We start from the raw sequence: 16,693 nt of genomic DNA on the forward strand, positions 1-16,693 counted from the left end.
ACAAAGTGAATAAACATTTTCAATCCCTATTTTTGTACCTTTATCCAAATCCACTTTATTCTCCTTTTTTGGGATTTTGTGACTTTCCATATAAATTTTAGAATAAGCTTCTGTCTACAAAAAAAAAACTTGCTGATATTTTGATATAAATTAGATTAACCTATAGATCAACTTATGAAAAGTTGACATCTTTACTATGTTGAGTCTTCCAATTCATGAACATGGTAATTCCATTTATTTAGGTCTTTTCTGATTTCTCTTACAAAATTTTATAAATTTCAGCATGCATATCTTCCACATGTTTTGTTAAGTGCACAGCTAAACATTTTGTTTTCTTTGGAATAGTTATAAAGAATATTGTGCTTTTATTTTTGGTTTCTGCATCCTCATTGTTAATATACAGAAATGATTGATTTTTGTGTGCTGATCTTAAATCTTGCAACATTACAGGACTCACTTACTAGTTCTATGCATTCTTTTAGAAGACTCCTTGCAATTTTCCCTGAAAACAATCATGTCATCAGCAAATAGAGACAATTTTATTTCTACCTTTCCAATATGTATGCCTTTTATTTCTTTAAGCTACCTTACTGCAATGACTGTATTACTCAACTATGTTGAATAAGAGTGATGAAACTAATATCTTGCCTTGTTTCTTTCTTTTAGGGGAAAGCATTCAGTCTTCCACCAGTAGTATGACCTTAGCTATAGGTTTTTGTAGATGCTACTTATCAAATAAGTTAGTAAACGTGTATTCTTTTTTTTTTTTTATTTTTGAGAGACAGAGAGAGACAGCATGAGCAAGGTAGGGTGAGAGAGAGAAGGAGATACAGAATCTGAAGCAGGCTCCAAGCTCTGAGCTAGCTGTCAGCACAGAGCCTGATGCAGGGCTGGAACCCACAAACAGTGAGATCATGACCTGAGCCGAAGTTGGACACTCAACCAAGTGAGCAACCCAGGTGCTCCAGTAAGCCTCTAATCTTAATGTGCTAAGAGTTTTTACCATAAATGGGAAAACTGTATATCCACATGCAGAAAAATGAAATTGGATCCTTTTCTCACACCATATACAAAAATCAACTCAAAATTAATGAAAGACTTAAACACAAGGCCTGAAACTATAAAACTGCTAGAAGAAAACATAGAGAGCTTCTTGACATTGACCTGTGCAATGATTTTTTAGATGATACCCCCAAATTACAGACAACAAAAGAAAAAATAGACAAGTAGAATTGCATTAAACTAAAAAGCTACTGGACAGCAATGGAAACCATCAACAGAGTGAAGAGACAACCTCCTGAATGGGAGAAAACATTTGCACACCAAACATCTGATAAGAAGTTAATATCCAAATATATTGGGGCGCCTGGGTGGCTCAGTCGGTTAAGCCTCTGACTTCGGCTCAGGTCAGATCTCACATTCGTGGGTTCGAGCCCCGTGTCAGGCTCTGTGCTGACAACTAGCTCAGAGTCTGGAGCCTGCTTCCAGTTCTGTGTCTCCTTCTCTCTCTGACCCTCCCCCTCTCATGCTCTGTCTCTCCTGTATCAAAAAATAATAAAACATTAAAAAAAAGAAGTTAATATCCAAATATATAAGAAACTTCTATATCTGAATAGCAAAAAGACAGCCTGATCTAAAAAAAAAAAAAAAAAAGAGCAAAAAACCTGAATAAACATTTCTTAAAATAAAACATAAAAATGGCAAACAGGTATATGAAAAAGGCATTCAAAATCACTAATCATCTGGGAAATGCTGATTAAAACCAGTTTAAGAAATGAGCTTTTATGTAACACCTGTTAGAATGGCTATTATCAAATAGACAAAAGATAACAAGTGTTGTCAAAGATGTGAAGTAAAGGGAACCCTGTAGCCTGTTGGTGGGGATGTAATTTGGTGCAGCCACTATGGAAAACAGTATGGAGGTTCCTCCGAAAATTAAAAATAAGGGCGCCTGGGTGACTCAGTTGGTTAAGCATCTGACTTCAGCTCAGGTCATGATCTCACAGTTCATGGGTTCAAGCCCCGTGTTGGGCTCTGTGCTTACATCTCAGAGCCCGGAGCCTGCTTCAGATTCTGTGCCTCCCTCACAGTTGGTTAAACATCTAACTTTGGCTCAGGTCATGATCTCATGGCTCCTGAGTTCAAGCCCCTCCCCTGTTTGTACTCTGTCTCACTCTCTCAAAAATAAACATTATAAAAATTTTTTAATTAAAAATAGAACCACCGTATGATCCATGAATCCCACTTCTGGGCATATATTCAGAGGAAATGAAGTCAGGATCTTGAAGAGATACCTACACTCTCATTTTTATTGCAGCACAATTCTCGATAGCCATGATATAGGAATAACCTAAGTGTCCAGTGTCCATTAGTGGACAAATGGATAAAGAAAATGTGATTATATATGGATATATAGATATATACATAGATACACACACACACACACACACACACACACACACACACACACACTGGAATATTATTCAGTCTCTAAAAAAGAGGAAAAAATCCTACCTCTTGCAATAACATAGATGAAGTTGGAGGACATCATGCTACGTGAAGTAAATCAAACACAGAAAGACTAATACTGCATCACCTCACTTATATGTGGAATCTGAGAGTGGAACAGTGATTACCAAGGACTGAAGAGATAGGGGAAAAGGGGAGATGTTGGTCAAAGGGTACAAAGTTTCAGTTGTGCAAGATGAGTACTAGTACACAGCATGGTGGCAGGTCTACTCCCCACCTGTCAGGTTTGGGATGCTCTCCCTTCTCTGACTCAACAGCATTTTGCTCCTTATAATTGCAGTAAGGTGGATATTTTAGGAACCAACTGATGGAATTTGGTCAAAGTGATTTTCATGCTTTTGTTCCCTATTACATAGGCCCCAGGTCCTTGGGAGAGAACATCCCCCACAGCCTGCAGCTCTGGACCTGAAAGAAATGCCCCCATGGTCATCTGATGAGCTCTCCTCTCCCACTGCTGCTTACTCAAGAATTAGAAATCATATCCCCGATGGAGAACACTAAGTAATTGTCTAGTAATGAGAGGAGAATTCTGACCCTAGAGTTACTTTCCCCAAGGGAGAAATTGTGACCCTGTAGTAAAGTCCAATTACAAATTCCCCTTGCTTATTTGGAAATGAAGAATTATTCCCCCTAACCTCTTTTTTAAAAAGGCAGCAAGCAATATTCCTGAAAAAAGAGCCTTGAGTAAAGAACTTATACATATAATTTATCCTGTCTCAGTGCAACATATAAATGGACAAGTGATGGCCTACCTTACTTTAGAATAATGACTGTACATATATTGGTTTCTTTTGTTCCCATGAAAAATAAAATTTGTGGGACACTTGGGTGGCTCAGTTGGTTAAACATCTAACTTTGGCTCAGGTCATGATCTCATGGCTCCTGAGTTCAAGCCCCGTGTTGGGCTCTGTGCTGACAGCTCAGAGCCTGGAGCCTGCTTTGAATTCTGTGTCTCCCTCTCTCTCTGCCTCTCCCCTGTTCATGCTCTGTCTCAATCTCTCTCAAAAATAAATAAACAAAAAAACTTTAAGAAAAAAATCATTACATGAAGTGCTTAGTTACATTCAGGACTCTCTTGGGTATCCCTTATAATATGACCTCTCCCCAGTGCCGTGTTAGACTTCTTGGCACAAGTAGGAGCTAGAAGCAGGGATAAAAAAGTCGATCTGCCATGAAAACTAGACTGGACTACATGGGCATCTGAGGCCTCTCAGTATGTCTTCTCTATGTAGAAAGATGTACTGGATTAAATACATGTGACCTGGCACTTTGTCCACCTTAGTGAAGGAATGGACGTGACTACGGAGATATATACTCAAAGCCAAAGCAAAACCAAAATGAAATAAAATGCTCATATCATTCATGAAAGTATGTTGACCGTAGTTTTGGTTATCTGTGCATAAAGTCATCTTTGGAGATTTATTCCACAGGTAGTTTTAAGTCACTGTAAATAAACAGTGATGACATTGGAGATTTATTTTTCATCATGAGAAATATTAGTGGGTCACTTAGTGCAAAATAACAGAAGGATAGAATGATGTATCTCTACTGGGCTTTTCAAAAGTGCAACATATTATCACATGTGCTAACTAAAGAGAGACATTTGCCTGAAACTTGCAACAAAAATGCCATTTTTCTAAATTTGATAACAGTTTTTATCTTGGGACATGAGGTGGGCGATTAGGACCTTTACTTTCTATGCTTATGTGTCTGTGATGGTTGAACAAAGACCGCTTATCACTTTTATAATTAATCAATTAATTATAATAAAATCAATTCATAAACATTGTTCTGCATTATAAGTGCTAAGTCAGCCCTTGTTTAAAAACAAGAGAGAGAATTATTGTCCTCTCAAGGGACAACAAGGTAACTATGACAAGCTGGCTCCAGAGATGCTTTATTCTTACAGATTCTATTTGGTTTCTCATCCTATGACCTATTACTTAATGAGCCACTTTAGTTGGCCTTTCCCCAGGGCTCACTCACAACTATTCCTAAATAATGTCAGTCCTTTTGCAGGAGCAGGTGTTATTTTCTGGGCCTCTCTCACCAAAAGGCAACGTAAAAATTAAGAAGCTTCAGATCTAGAGGATTCAGGGTCATATTTCAGGCAAAGAATATATGTGTCACACACACAGCAATGCTTTTGGAACTTTCTGTTTTATAAGAAGATTTTGACATCATAACAAAAGAACTCAGTATACTTCTAAATGTTTACTTCCTTTTCTCTAAGAACAATTCTTAAGGGCTTAGGGACTATATTGCTTCTTGCAGCAGAATGAAGATCTGTTTTTTGTACAAGTGCAAAGCTGTGTTTTCAGCATCCCCTCTTTCATTTCAAATATTTCACATGTTACCAGGTAACTAAGTCAGTTACACTATATATTCCACACAGGTCAGATCTATAATTCAGTCTGCCCGTTCAGTATTAAAACTCAACTCCTAAATTTGCAGCATTAGGAACTTGCATAGGAATAGCATTCCATGATAGGAAATACAGACAATGTGAGGTTCAGGTGTGCTCTGGGTTTAGAGGGGATGTTAACTTTAGGCATTAACAGCTATGTGTTTTATAGGAAACATCTAAGTGTCTGGAAATGTCCATGGAGCTTCTTGCTCTGGTTTGCTCCATAATGCCTCTCTCTAACACGTCTTATTTCCTATCTTAGGAGTTCGTGATGATTGTCGTCTTTGGTTTGGAGTTCATCATTCGAATCTGGTCTGCAGGTTGCTGTTGTCGGTATAGAGGATGGCAAGGAAGACTGAGATTTGCCCGAAAGCCCTTCTGTGTTATAGGTGAATATCAAAGTCCTAGATATGGATTTACAACACTGCATCTTTTTTATTGCAACATTTAATATTAAAAGATAACATTCGTGGAACATTTACCATGGCCAGGCACTTTGTTTTAAAAGTGTTGACTCATTTAATCCTCACTATAGCACTATGAGGTAAGTGTTTTCATTATCTTCATTTTACAAATGAAGAAACTGAGACAAAGAGAGCTGAAGGAAGTTTCTAGAAGTCATATATGTAGAAAGAAAGTGGTGGAGTTGGAAGTTTGAGCCAAATGGTCTGGCTCAAGAATATCTACTTATAATCAAAAAAGTTACAGTGAAATGTATGGTTCTCCAGTGTTGTCTTGAATTAGGGAGGCATTGATTTCCCTATGTATAAAACCCCCTTTTTGCTTTACAATATGAGCAATACCCCTTTTATACTCTCGATCAACTGGAGTGGATAACAGGGTATTAGTCCTGAGAAAGCCTCTCAATTAGCATGCCTCAAGGATGACTACAAGTATGGCTTACCCTGTATATGGGTCACTTTAGACCTGAGAAAGTATTTTACCCTCTTAAATTTGAGCCCCCAACAATGCAGTCCTTGAACAAACACCACTTCTTTGCAGCTCTCTAGCTCCTGGAGTTTCAGAGGGATTTTATCACCTGGGTACCAGCCTGATAGCATACATTTTAATGAAGATCCATACAGTAGTTTGTACTTCAGATCTGGCAACAATAATGTATTTAAAAGTGTACCATAAAATTGAAAACTTACTCAATTATGTCTCAGTTTTCAAAACTTAAGTAAATTGCCTATATCACAGCCTTTTATCCCTCAATATTTTGGTGTGGATTTCCTAAGACTAAGGTTATTGTTTAATACAACCTTCCATAAACTGAACATTAATACGATACTTTACCTAATCTGCTGATTGTATTCCAGTTTTATCAATAGACCTAATTATGTCCTTTATAGCATGCTTTCCTCTCCAGTGCCAGATCCAGTCTATGATGACATACTCCACTTAGCTGTCCTGTCTCTCTAGTGTCCTTTCATCTAGAATAGCCTCCTCAGCCATTCTATGTCTTGTAGGCCATTGACACTTTTGAAGAATATAGCTTATTTTTTAAAAATAGAATGTTCATGGGGCGCCTGGGTGGCTCCGTTGGTTAAGCGTCTGGCTTTGGCTCCGGTCATGATCTCACGGTTCGTGGGTTTGAGCCCCGCATCGGGCTCTGTGCTGACAGCTCAGAGCCTGGAGCCTGCTTCAGATTCTGTGTCTCCCTCTCTCTCTGACCCTCCCCTGCTCATGCTGTCTGTCTCTCTCAAAAAAATAAGTAAAAACATTAAAAAAAATTTTTTTTAATAAATAATAAAAATAAAAATAGAATGTTCTTCCTTTGGGGAGGCAGAAAACCCTAGATATAAAGCCTGTTGTTGTTGTTGTTGTTGTTGTTGTCTAAAAGCTACATTTGGTTTTCTTGCTCTTTTTTCCTGCACCCTTCTTTGGCAGCCATTCAAATCTGAATATTAAAAGCTCTTGGTAAGGCTTACTTACTTCAACTACTTCCCATCTGAGGAAGTAGGTTTTTATTTACCAGCTCATCTTCTTCATCAACAGCCAGTTTATGTGAGGTTTCAGGAATTGTTGATTCATCTTTTTAGTCTCCTCCTTTCCCCCTGTTCCCTGCGGTAATGGCAGAATGGACTTAGGAAGCTCTTGGAGAAAGTGTCCACTCATGCCTGGGCACTGTTAAGAAGAATCCTTTCTTCCAGGCTTGCTGTATAGATGGAGCACTGTCCTGGGTATGGGAGAAAAGGTGGGCTGCCCACATGCTCTCTGCCACTGAGTTAATTTCAAAGTATGCTTCTTTTAAAAGAGTCACTGTTCATTTAAACAAAATTTATGGAAATTCGGTTATGTGTGAAGCACTGGGATTACAGTAGAGAATCCAGTAAAATGTTAAATGAAACCTATCAAAATACCTGGTTTGGCTTTCACTAATGCAATCTATTTGTCTAGCTACCTGTCTTCTGCAAGAATCAGCTTTACTCCTTTTGGGCAACCATTATGCTAAGATATGGAGGAAAGTAGGTAGAAACTACCCAGCCCCAAGGCATATCAGGGAAGGCATTTGATTTTTCTCTCCAGAGACTTTTCTCTTTTTCAATTCTCTGCTCCAGAAACATCACAAAGGACTTTAACTTGATGTGAAACTATTGCACAAGTACTTTCTGTCCTATGAGGGGCCCAAACAAAACAATTCACAAGGCGTATGGTTGGCGAAGATTCACTCAGCTTCTACGGATGAGGTCGGTTCACGGATGACTGAAGGAATGTTCCATTCCAGATTTTAAAACCAATTAAAATTTGGCTTTGTTCCAATTCCAGAGGCAATGCCAGTGTATTTCTGCCTCCACGCTAAAAAGAAAGAAAGTTCTTTCCCAGATGTCTGCTGCCTTTTGACAGTTGTTCTCAGCTTTGGATACCTCAGTACATCCTAGTCCTTTAATCTGTCTCTTCCTGTCTCAGAGCCTCTGTGGTCACAGAATACTAAAGTCATTTCCATCCTTAGCCACCTTTGGGCCTATCATGGCTGAATTGATGTAATAGTGGAGCATGTTCAAATGTGCATCTTCCTAAAGGCAGCAGGCTGTGGCAGGTGACTGTAGAAACCCATTCTAGGCCTGTTTCATAGGTGCATAAAAATGATTGATATCACTGATAAAATGATAAAGTGCAATGTCAAGTGAACCCTGTAATTTCCTTGTTCAACCTAATTTACTGAGGCAAAATAAAAAAAAAATTGTCTCTCATCTGTGAAAACTATTCCAAGTTTGCAAGTGTAGCTAATATCTCTCAAGGCTCCATATATTTGTAAGATTTGATTACTCTGCACGCTAAATACATTCCCGGATATTTTCAGCAATCTTGAGCGTTCCAGAAAAGGGTATAGAGAAAACTGTGGTAGCTGAACTATGCCTCCAACATGAGAAATCCCTTCTGTAGGCACATCAATGTTCTTTCCAGTTAGAAACCGACTGAAGCTACTGTAATGGTCAGCTAGCAGGCCTCATACAGTATTGAGTCCAACAGATCAACTGATAGTATTTGGACATGAGTTGCTAGAGTCTCCAAGGGCTAATTACCAAAGACTGGAACTTCCCCCTCCTGAACTGCTCACCCTCTCCAGCGCTGCATCCTAGACAGAATGAGGAGCATTTTAAATTACAAAATCATCATATACTTGTGTTTGGACAACATATTTTAAACAACTATAACCAAAGGGGAGAAAAAGTTTATTCAATTTTTTAATTAGGTGCTTTCTTTCATTACTATCTTGATTTATCTCTGCTTGGTTTGGGGAGTTTGCTTTGAAAACTGGTAAAATTTTATCTTGAATTACAAAATTTTTCCTTATACCTGTGTGTTCAATTTACATCTCTCCTCTAAGACTCTTTTGAAATAACGTGCATTACCAATTTGGAAAGTCAAGTATATTTTGGGATAACTACCCCAAGCTTCCCTTCACTTATCTGGACTGGCTGCTTTATGATTTCTCTGCATTCAAACACCAATCACTGGCCTCAATATTGAGAATGTGTGAAATGACCTCAAAGACTGATTTCATAGTCATTCTTTTTTTTTTCCACTTTCTTTAATGACCTCCCTGAAAATTGCACATAGTACCAAAGGCTGGCACTTAGATCACAATAATGAGCCTGATGTGTCAGGAAGCCAACAAATTACTTCTAACAGTGACTTTTTTGGATTCCCTGGTGACTCTTTCTAAAGACAGATATAACAGAGCCATATTTCTTGGTCTTGCAGTGTGTCTCAGGGAAGCAGAAAATACCAGACTGTTATTAATCTTGGATCTGTATTTGATGCTAAATATAAGTTGATTTATTTTTGCTATTTTAACAGTTTTCCTTCAGTGTAATATTTCCACAAGAGGACAAAAGAAACAAACCACAGCACAGATGTTTCCCCCATGAATTGAGCATATATGTTTTTGACATGAGATAACAGTCACTCAGGAAAATGCCAACAAGTGTGCATTTTTTTTAATAAGAAAAAAATAACCAGTTTCTTCTTTGGCTAAAACCAAATTGAAGCCCTTATTAAAGTTAATCACACAGCCAAGGCCACTCTAATGTATCTGTGAGTTCATCATATTAAAAGGCAACGTTGGCTGCTAATGTGTTAAAGGTTATATCAGAGACTCCCAGAACTGCCACTGACTTCTAAACTGAAGATTTGAAACATTCGTTTTCTATTTCTCTGCCTTCCTCATCTTTTGTTCTAAGAGACATACTCTTGAATTGCATCATTTTCTTTATCTCCCAACCTTTCCTCTCCTTTATTCTGTTCTCTCAGATGATTTTCTGTCAGTCATTTACTCTTCTGCTACTATTCTTTACTTCTAAGCATTCAACCTCCTTTAGTGCATGTAGACTCTTTCCATATGATTAGTTGGATGGACCATCTGAGGACAATTAAACCCTGATGGGTTAATTGATCACAGATTATGAAAGTCATTTTAATCCCTCTAGTTGATAAATGATATTTATTGAGACTTGCTATATGCTAGATACTGCTCTAAGCACTCTATAAGTACTGTCTTATTTAATCCTACATAGGTATTATAATATTCTATTTCATAAATAAGGAAGTAAGAAACTTGTTTAATGTTAGAAAGATGGTAGGTGAAAGAATCAAGATTCACCCAAATTCATTTTCAACCATTTGATTTAATTCCAACACTACCTGGAGATAGCATACACCCCAAAGGTGAAGGACTAGTCCCACAAGACATATCCCCACCCCCCGACTTCAGATACCAGGCTATACACACACTTTTGCCAGGCTGACTACACATTTGGGGATTCCCATAACCCTCCCCACCTCAGGTTGGATAATTCACTAGAATGCTCCTAGAATTTAGAAAAATGCTTTGCTTACTATTATCAGTTTATTATAAAAGATATAGTCAGAAACAGCCAAGTGGAAGAGATCCATTGGGTGAGGTAGTTAGCAAGGGAATAGCTAACATGGAGCTTCCATGACCTCTCCAAGCATGCCACCCTCCCAACACCTCCATGTGTTCACCAATATAGAAGTTTTCTGTACCCCATGGTTTAGAGATTTTCATGGAGATTTTATTACATAGACATAATTAATTAAATCATTGGCTGTTGGTCAATCTCTAGGCTCTGTTCCCTTCCCAGATGTCTGGAGGATAGGAATAAAAGTTCCAACTCTCTAATCATGCCTTGGGCTTTCTGGTAACCAGGCTTCATCTTGAATTTATCTAGGGACCCCCAGGTACCAGTCATCTAATTAGTATAAAAAGGCACTTATCACTGCAAAGATTCCAAAGGTTTTAGGAATCATGTGCCAGGAACTGAAGACCATGAGTATCTATTTCTCATTGGACCACACTACCCAACTGTAAGAAAACTGCCCTTATTTAAGTTTATTAGTATCTTCACATTAAACTTTTTTAAGTGTATTTATTTATTTTGAGGCAGAGTACAGAGAGAAAAGGAGAGAGAATCCCAGGCAGTCTCCACGCTGTCAGTGCAGAGCCCAACATGGGGCTCAAACCCACAAACCGTGAGATCATGGCCTGAGCTGAAATCAAGAGTCAGATCCTTAACCAACTGAGTCACCCAGGTGCCCCTAAAATTAAATTTAATTGAAACTTGTCCACTGTTATCAATTTACAGACAAAGAATCTGACACTTTGATGTTCATCATTAGTAATCCAAGATCTTTGAATGGGAAGCCTGGCTTTACAAAACTATATTAATTGCAGTATTGGCCTTATTATCAGACTTATTATATCAACTAAATCAGGTTATCTATTGCAGCTTTCTAACCTAAAAGGGAAATAGGACTCTAAAATAGATTTACTCGCCTTGTATAAGATTGCATACTTTACTAAGCAATGTTATCATAAAGTTCTCTGGGTATTTCCTAATTAGGGATATCTCCAGAGTAAGTAATATTACTCCCAGAAATGCCTTCTAATGTTTGTTAATGTTAGTAGACTGTTGAGATGCTTGTCTAAACAGATAGTTATTGACTTAGTACACAAATTTGAACTTACAAAGTAGCTTGATTAGCTCATATGACTTAACCATATAGAGAATTCCTTAGTTGGAAATGAATAGCTAAAGATTATTTCCCAACTGAGAGCTATTCCTCTACAATCAGGAAAAAGACAGGGATATTCACTCTCACCATGATTATTTAACATAATACTGGAAGTCTCAGCAATCAGATAACAAAAAAGAAATAAAAGGCATCCAAATAGGCAATGATCAAGTCAAACTTTCACTTTTTGCAGACAACATGATATTCTATGAAAAAAAGACCCAAAGACTCCACCAAAAAATCACTAGAACTAATACCTAAATTCAGCGAAGTTGCAGGATGTAAAATCAACATGCAGAAATTGGTTGCATTTCTATACACCTATAAAGAAGCTGCAGAAAAAGAAATCAAGGAATCAAACCCACTTGTAATTGCACCAAAAACAATAAGATAACTAGGAATAAACCTAACAAAAGAGGTAATAAGATCTGTATGCTGAAAAACAGAACACTTATGAAAGAAATTGAAGAGGACACAAAGAAATAGCAAAACATTCCATGCTCATGGATCAGAAGAACAAACATTGTTAAAATGTCTACAGTACCCAAAGCAATCTACATATTTAATGTTATCCCTATCAAAATATCACCAGCATTTTTCACCGAGCTAAAACAAAGAATCCTAAAATTTGTATGGAACCACAAAAAACCCTGAATAGCCAAAGCAATGGTGAAAAGGAAGGCAAAACTGGAGACCTCATGATTCTGGATTTCAAGCTGGATTACAAAGCTGTACTGATCAAGACAGCATGGCCCTGGCACAAGAACAGACACATAGATCAATGGAACAGAACAGAGAACCTAGAAATGGACCCACAAACGTACGGCCAACTAATGACAAAGCAGGAAAGAATATCCAGTGGGAAAAAGACAGTCTCTTCAACAACTGGTGCTGGGAAAACTGGACAGCAATATGCCAAAGAATGAAACTGAACCACTTTCTCACACCACACACTAAAGTAAACTCAAAATAGATGAAAGACCTAAATTTGAGATAGGAAACCATCAAAATTCTAGAGGAGAACACAGGCAGCAATCTCTTTGACCTTGGGGAGAACAATTTCTTACTAAACATGTAACCAAAGACAAGGGAAACATAAGCAAACATGAACTATTGGGACCTCATCAAGATAAATTTCTGCACAGTGAAAGAAACAATCAACAAAACTAAAGGCAACCTGTGGAATGGGAGAAGATATATGCAAATGACATATCTGATAAAGGTTAGTATCCAAAATCTATAAAGAACTTACCAAACTCAACACCCAAAAAACAAATAATTCAATTAAGAAATGGGCAGAAGACATAAATAGACACTTTTCCAAAGGCATCCAGCTGGCTAACAGACATATGAAAAGATGCTCAACATCATACATCATCAGGGAAATACAAACCAAAACCATGATGAGATACAATTTCATACCTGTCAGAATGGCTAACATTAACATCACAAGAAACAGCAGGTGTTGGTGAGGATGCAGAAAAAGGGGAACCCTCTTGCACTATTGGTGGGGATGCAAACTGGTACCACCACTCTGCAGAACACTATGGAGGTTTCTCAAAAAAATAAAAATAGGGCCTCCTAGGTAGCTTAGTCAGTTAAGCATCCGACTTCAGCTCAGGTCATGATCTCATGGTTCATGAGTTCAAACCCCACATCAGGGTCTATGCTGACAGCTCAGAGCCTGGAGCCTGCTTTGGATTCTGTTTCTCCCTTTCTCTCTGCCCCTCCCCTGATCACACTCTGTCTCTCAAAAATAAATAAACATTTAAAAAAGATAAAAATAGAACTACCCTATGATCCAGCAATTGCATTAATAGGTATTTTCCCAAAGGGTACAAAAATACAGATTCGGAGGGGTATCTTCATTCCAATGTTTATAGCAGTATTATCAACAATAGCCAAACTATGGACAGAGCCCAAATGTCCATATGTCCATCAACTGATGATAAAGAAGACATGGTATGTGTGTGTGTGTGTATATATATATATATATATATATATACATATATATGTGTGTGTGTGTGTGTGTATATAATGGAATATTACTCAGAAAAGACTGAAATCTTGCTATTGGCAACAACATGGATGGAGCTAGAGTATATTACACTAAGCAAAATAAGTCAGTCAGAGAAAGATAAATAGCATATGATTTCACTCATATGTGGAATTTAAGAAACAAAATGGATAAACATATGGGAAGAGGCAGGTAAGGAGAGAGGGAAACAAACCATAAGAGACTCTTAACGAAAGAAAACACATTGAGGGTTGATGGAGGGAGGTGGGTGGGGGAATGGGCTAGATGGGTGATGGGTGTTAAGGAAGGCATTAGTTATGATGAGCACTGAGTGTTTTACTTAAGAGTTGAATCATTGAATTCTAGTCCAGAAACCAATATTGCACTTTGTGTTAACTAAAATTTAAATAAACTATTTTTTTCAAGAAAAAAATTATTTCCCAAACTTTGTGTAAATTTCACTAGAGCACTATGATAGATAATACTAAAATTATGTACTATCAAATGTTATGTAAGAAAATTCATTCACAGAGCACTTATTATGTGCCAAACATGATCTTTGGTGCAAAAGACACAAAGATGAATAAAACATAGTCCCTGCCTGTGAAAGTATGGTCTCCTTGGTCCTGAGAAAAGAGCAGAACTGGTAGGAGGGAGAATTATTATGCTAATACAGAGCAAAGGTGATGGAGGTAGACGTTGTCACAGTAAGAAGGATATAGAATATCATGATTGATTATATAAGACAGAGAAGCAAAAGATACCCAAGGTTTTGAACTTAGTCATTCAACAAACATTTATACAACAGCTACCATGTCCAAGCATGGTTCTTTATGCTGGGGAGGCTATGTCGTACCAAATGGCCAAAGGCCTCCTTGTAGAGCAATATTCCAGTGGATGGAGAAAAATAATACGCAAACATATTTTTGAAAAGCAAGGTAGTGTCAATTAGAGATAGTTGCAATGAAAAAAGTAAAGCAGAGAGATTAGGGACCTCTATGGACTAGATGGCCCAAGAGAGTCTTTCTAAGGAATGGACACTCAGGTTAACCAGAATATTAAAAAAGGAGTCATTCATGAGATTTAAGCACAGATTTTTCCAGGCCAGGGAATAATAACTGTAATATTCTTGTGAATATTCTTGTGAATATTCTTGTGAATATTGTGTCTGGAGTTCAGGGAGCAATGGCAGAGTAGTAGGAAATGAAGGAGGGACAGTTGAACCCTGAGGACCATGTAGGCCATTGGAGGGCATAAAATAGTTGGCTGATACAGGACAGCTTCCTGAGATGGGCCCCTGGCAAGCATCCAGCAGCTTGCTGACGGGCCTAATAGTGAATATTTGGGTTAAAAATAAAAAGGAAAAAACTTGATCAGGCAGTGAAAAGTATGACTATATAAGGCTCAGGGTTTCATATTCATCTGTAACTGTTTGAACTTGTTATCGGCAATATACAAATTATTACTTATTCAGAAGAATAGAAATCTATTTCCTCTGACTTTTCCATGTATCTATACATATCTATCATTGGAAACATGAAATTTCAAAATTAAAAGAAAATAGGTGATCTTCTTTGAGCAACTGGAACTAGGAGAATGTGATGGAAAGTCTTTTGTGGCCCCACTGGTTACCTATCACCAATAAGCGGCTCCCAAAGGCCTCCGCTGCAACCTCTTAGTTATGATGGTTGCAATGCAGATTTGTTTCATTAAAAATTATTTATTTACTTTGAGACACTGTCCACTGTAGCCTGGAGATGTTATCTAAAGACTTATGATCAATAAGAAGCATTAAACTATCAGTATGGGGTAAATTTTCAAAGTGGTGCTTGAAATTTGCCAGTATGAGTCCCATTAACTTCAGAGGAAGTCCTGCAGTTAAAACCACTGCACATGGCTTTAAAAATGTTCTGCAGTATATCTTCATGGAGCTGCCTTTTTTTAATAAATACCGCAGAGCAGCTCAGTGCACAGCTGATTGCAGTATTTAAGAACGTGGGTAATGTACTGTGCAGTAGGAGGCTTTTAAAATTAGATTTTAAAGCTTTATTCCTATTAAGAGTCACAACAACAATATAAATGCATCTTTAACTCTTCAAAGAGTACCTTTCTATAAAGGAATTTGGAGCTCAATTAGAATATAGAGCTCGTAAAGCAGCACCATGTTCCTCTGAGACACTGTTTATCTCCCTCCATAGATAGAAAAAACGGAGGCTCGGGGAAGTGGGGGTCCTCTGTGCTCAGCCCTTAAGTTAGCAGTGAAGCTAGTAATAGAATGCCAGCCTCCCCATAGCTCACTGCTCTAAAGCACTGCCTCATGCAAGAGTCAAATTTAATTACAGTATAATCCATTTAATCTACACATGGAAGAATAATGAAGGAGCAGGAAAAATGAATTCATTAACAAGTTGGTGAGAGACCATGTTATATAGATTAGCAACTTTCTTTTCGGGATCCAAATTTTCAGCATGTTCTAGTTGGTGCCTAATGCTGTGACAGATGATCTTAATTCTACTGGCCACAATTAACAAAGGACTAATTGCTTTTTCTTGCTTTGAAATATGAGTAAGGATTCCACTTGAAAATTCTGGAGAACAATCTTTTTTTGTCAGAAATAAAACATAAGGACTGTTGTTAGATACGAGAGAAAATCGTGCATAATTCCCCTCTGTGCTCCTTCTGGGTTAAAAGAAAGAACCATATTGAGTTAAATGCATAACTTACAGCCTTCTTTAACACAAAAGATGAGTGATATTTTTCTTCATTTATTACTTTTGTTTATTTTCCCACTAATTCACTGTGGCTGTGTCCACGCTAGTCCACCCAATCTCTCTTTCCTACATGCACATTAGAAAAGAGACAATAGTATTAGAGCTGTATTTAGATAAGAAATCTTTGAAGGGAAAAATAACAGGCAATTAAGAATTGGGGTACCTGGTGTTACATAAACAGGAATAAATTTCATGGTTTAAGTTGTAATCATGCTTATAGACTATCTCATATAATTCATAATAATTTTATTGAAGTTGGAAGATATTATGATCCCTATTTTATATAGTTTTTATATACCAAAAAACTGAAACTTAGAATAAGGGCCTTATCAAGGCTCACATAGCATATAAGCAAGAAAATAAGGAAAGGATTTGCTCATATCAAATTCTGACTTCTTACTACAACACCACATTATCTCCCTATACAAC

At 37.6% G+C, this 16,693-nt stretch overlaps 1 protein-coding gene across 1 annotated transcript in view; it reads left to right on the forward strand.

Annotated features, from left to right (window-relative positions):
• Positions 1–16,693, forward strand: part of KCNQ5 (potassium voltage-gated channel subfamily Q member 5) — a 512,482-nt gene that overhangs the window by 365,171 nt on the left and 130,618 nt on the right. Inside the window, exon 4 of the mRNA XM_029943186.1 lies at positions 5,199–5,325. Coding sequence (XP_029799046.1) covers positions 5,199–5,325 — 127 coding nt within the window. The remainder of the gene's footprint in view (positions 1–5,198; positions 5,326–16,693) is intronic.

This window comes from Suricata suricatta, chromosome 7 (genome assembly GCF_006229205.1).
Source record: "Suricata suricatta isolate VVHF042 chromosome 7, meerkat_22Aug2017_6uvM2_HiC, whole genome shotgun sequence".
Classification (NCBI taxonomy): Eukaryota; Metazoa; Chordata; class Mammalia; order Carnivora; family Herpestidae; genus Suricata; species Suricata suricatta.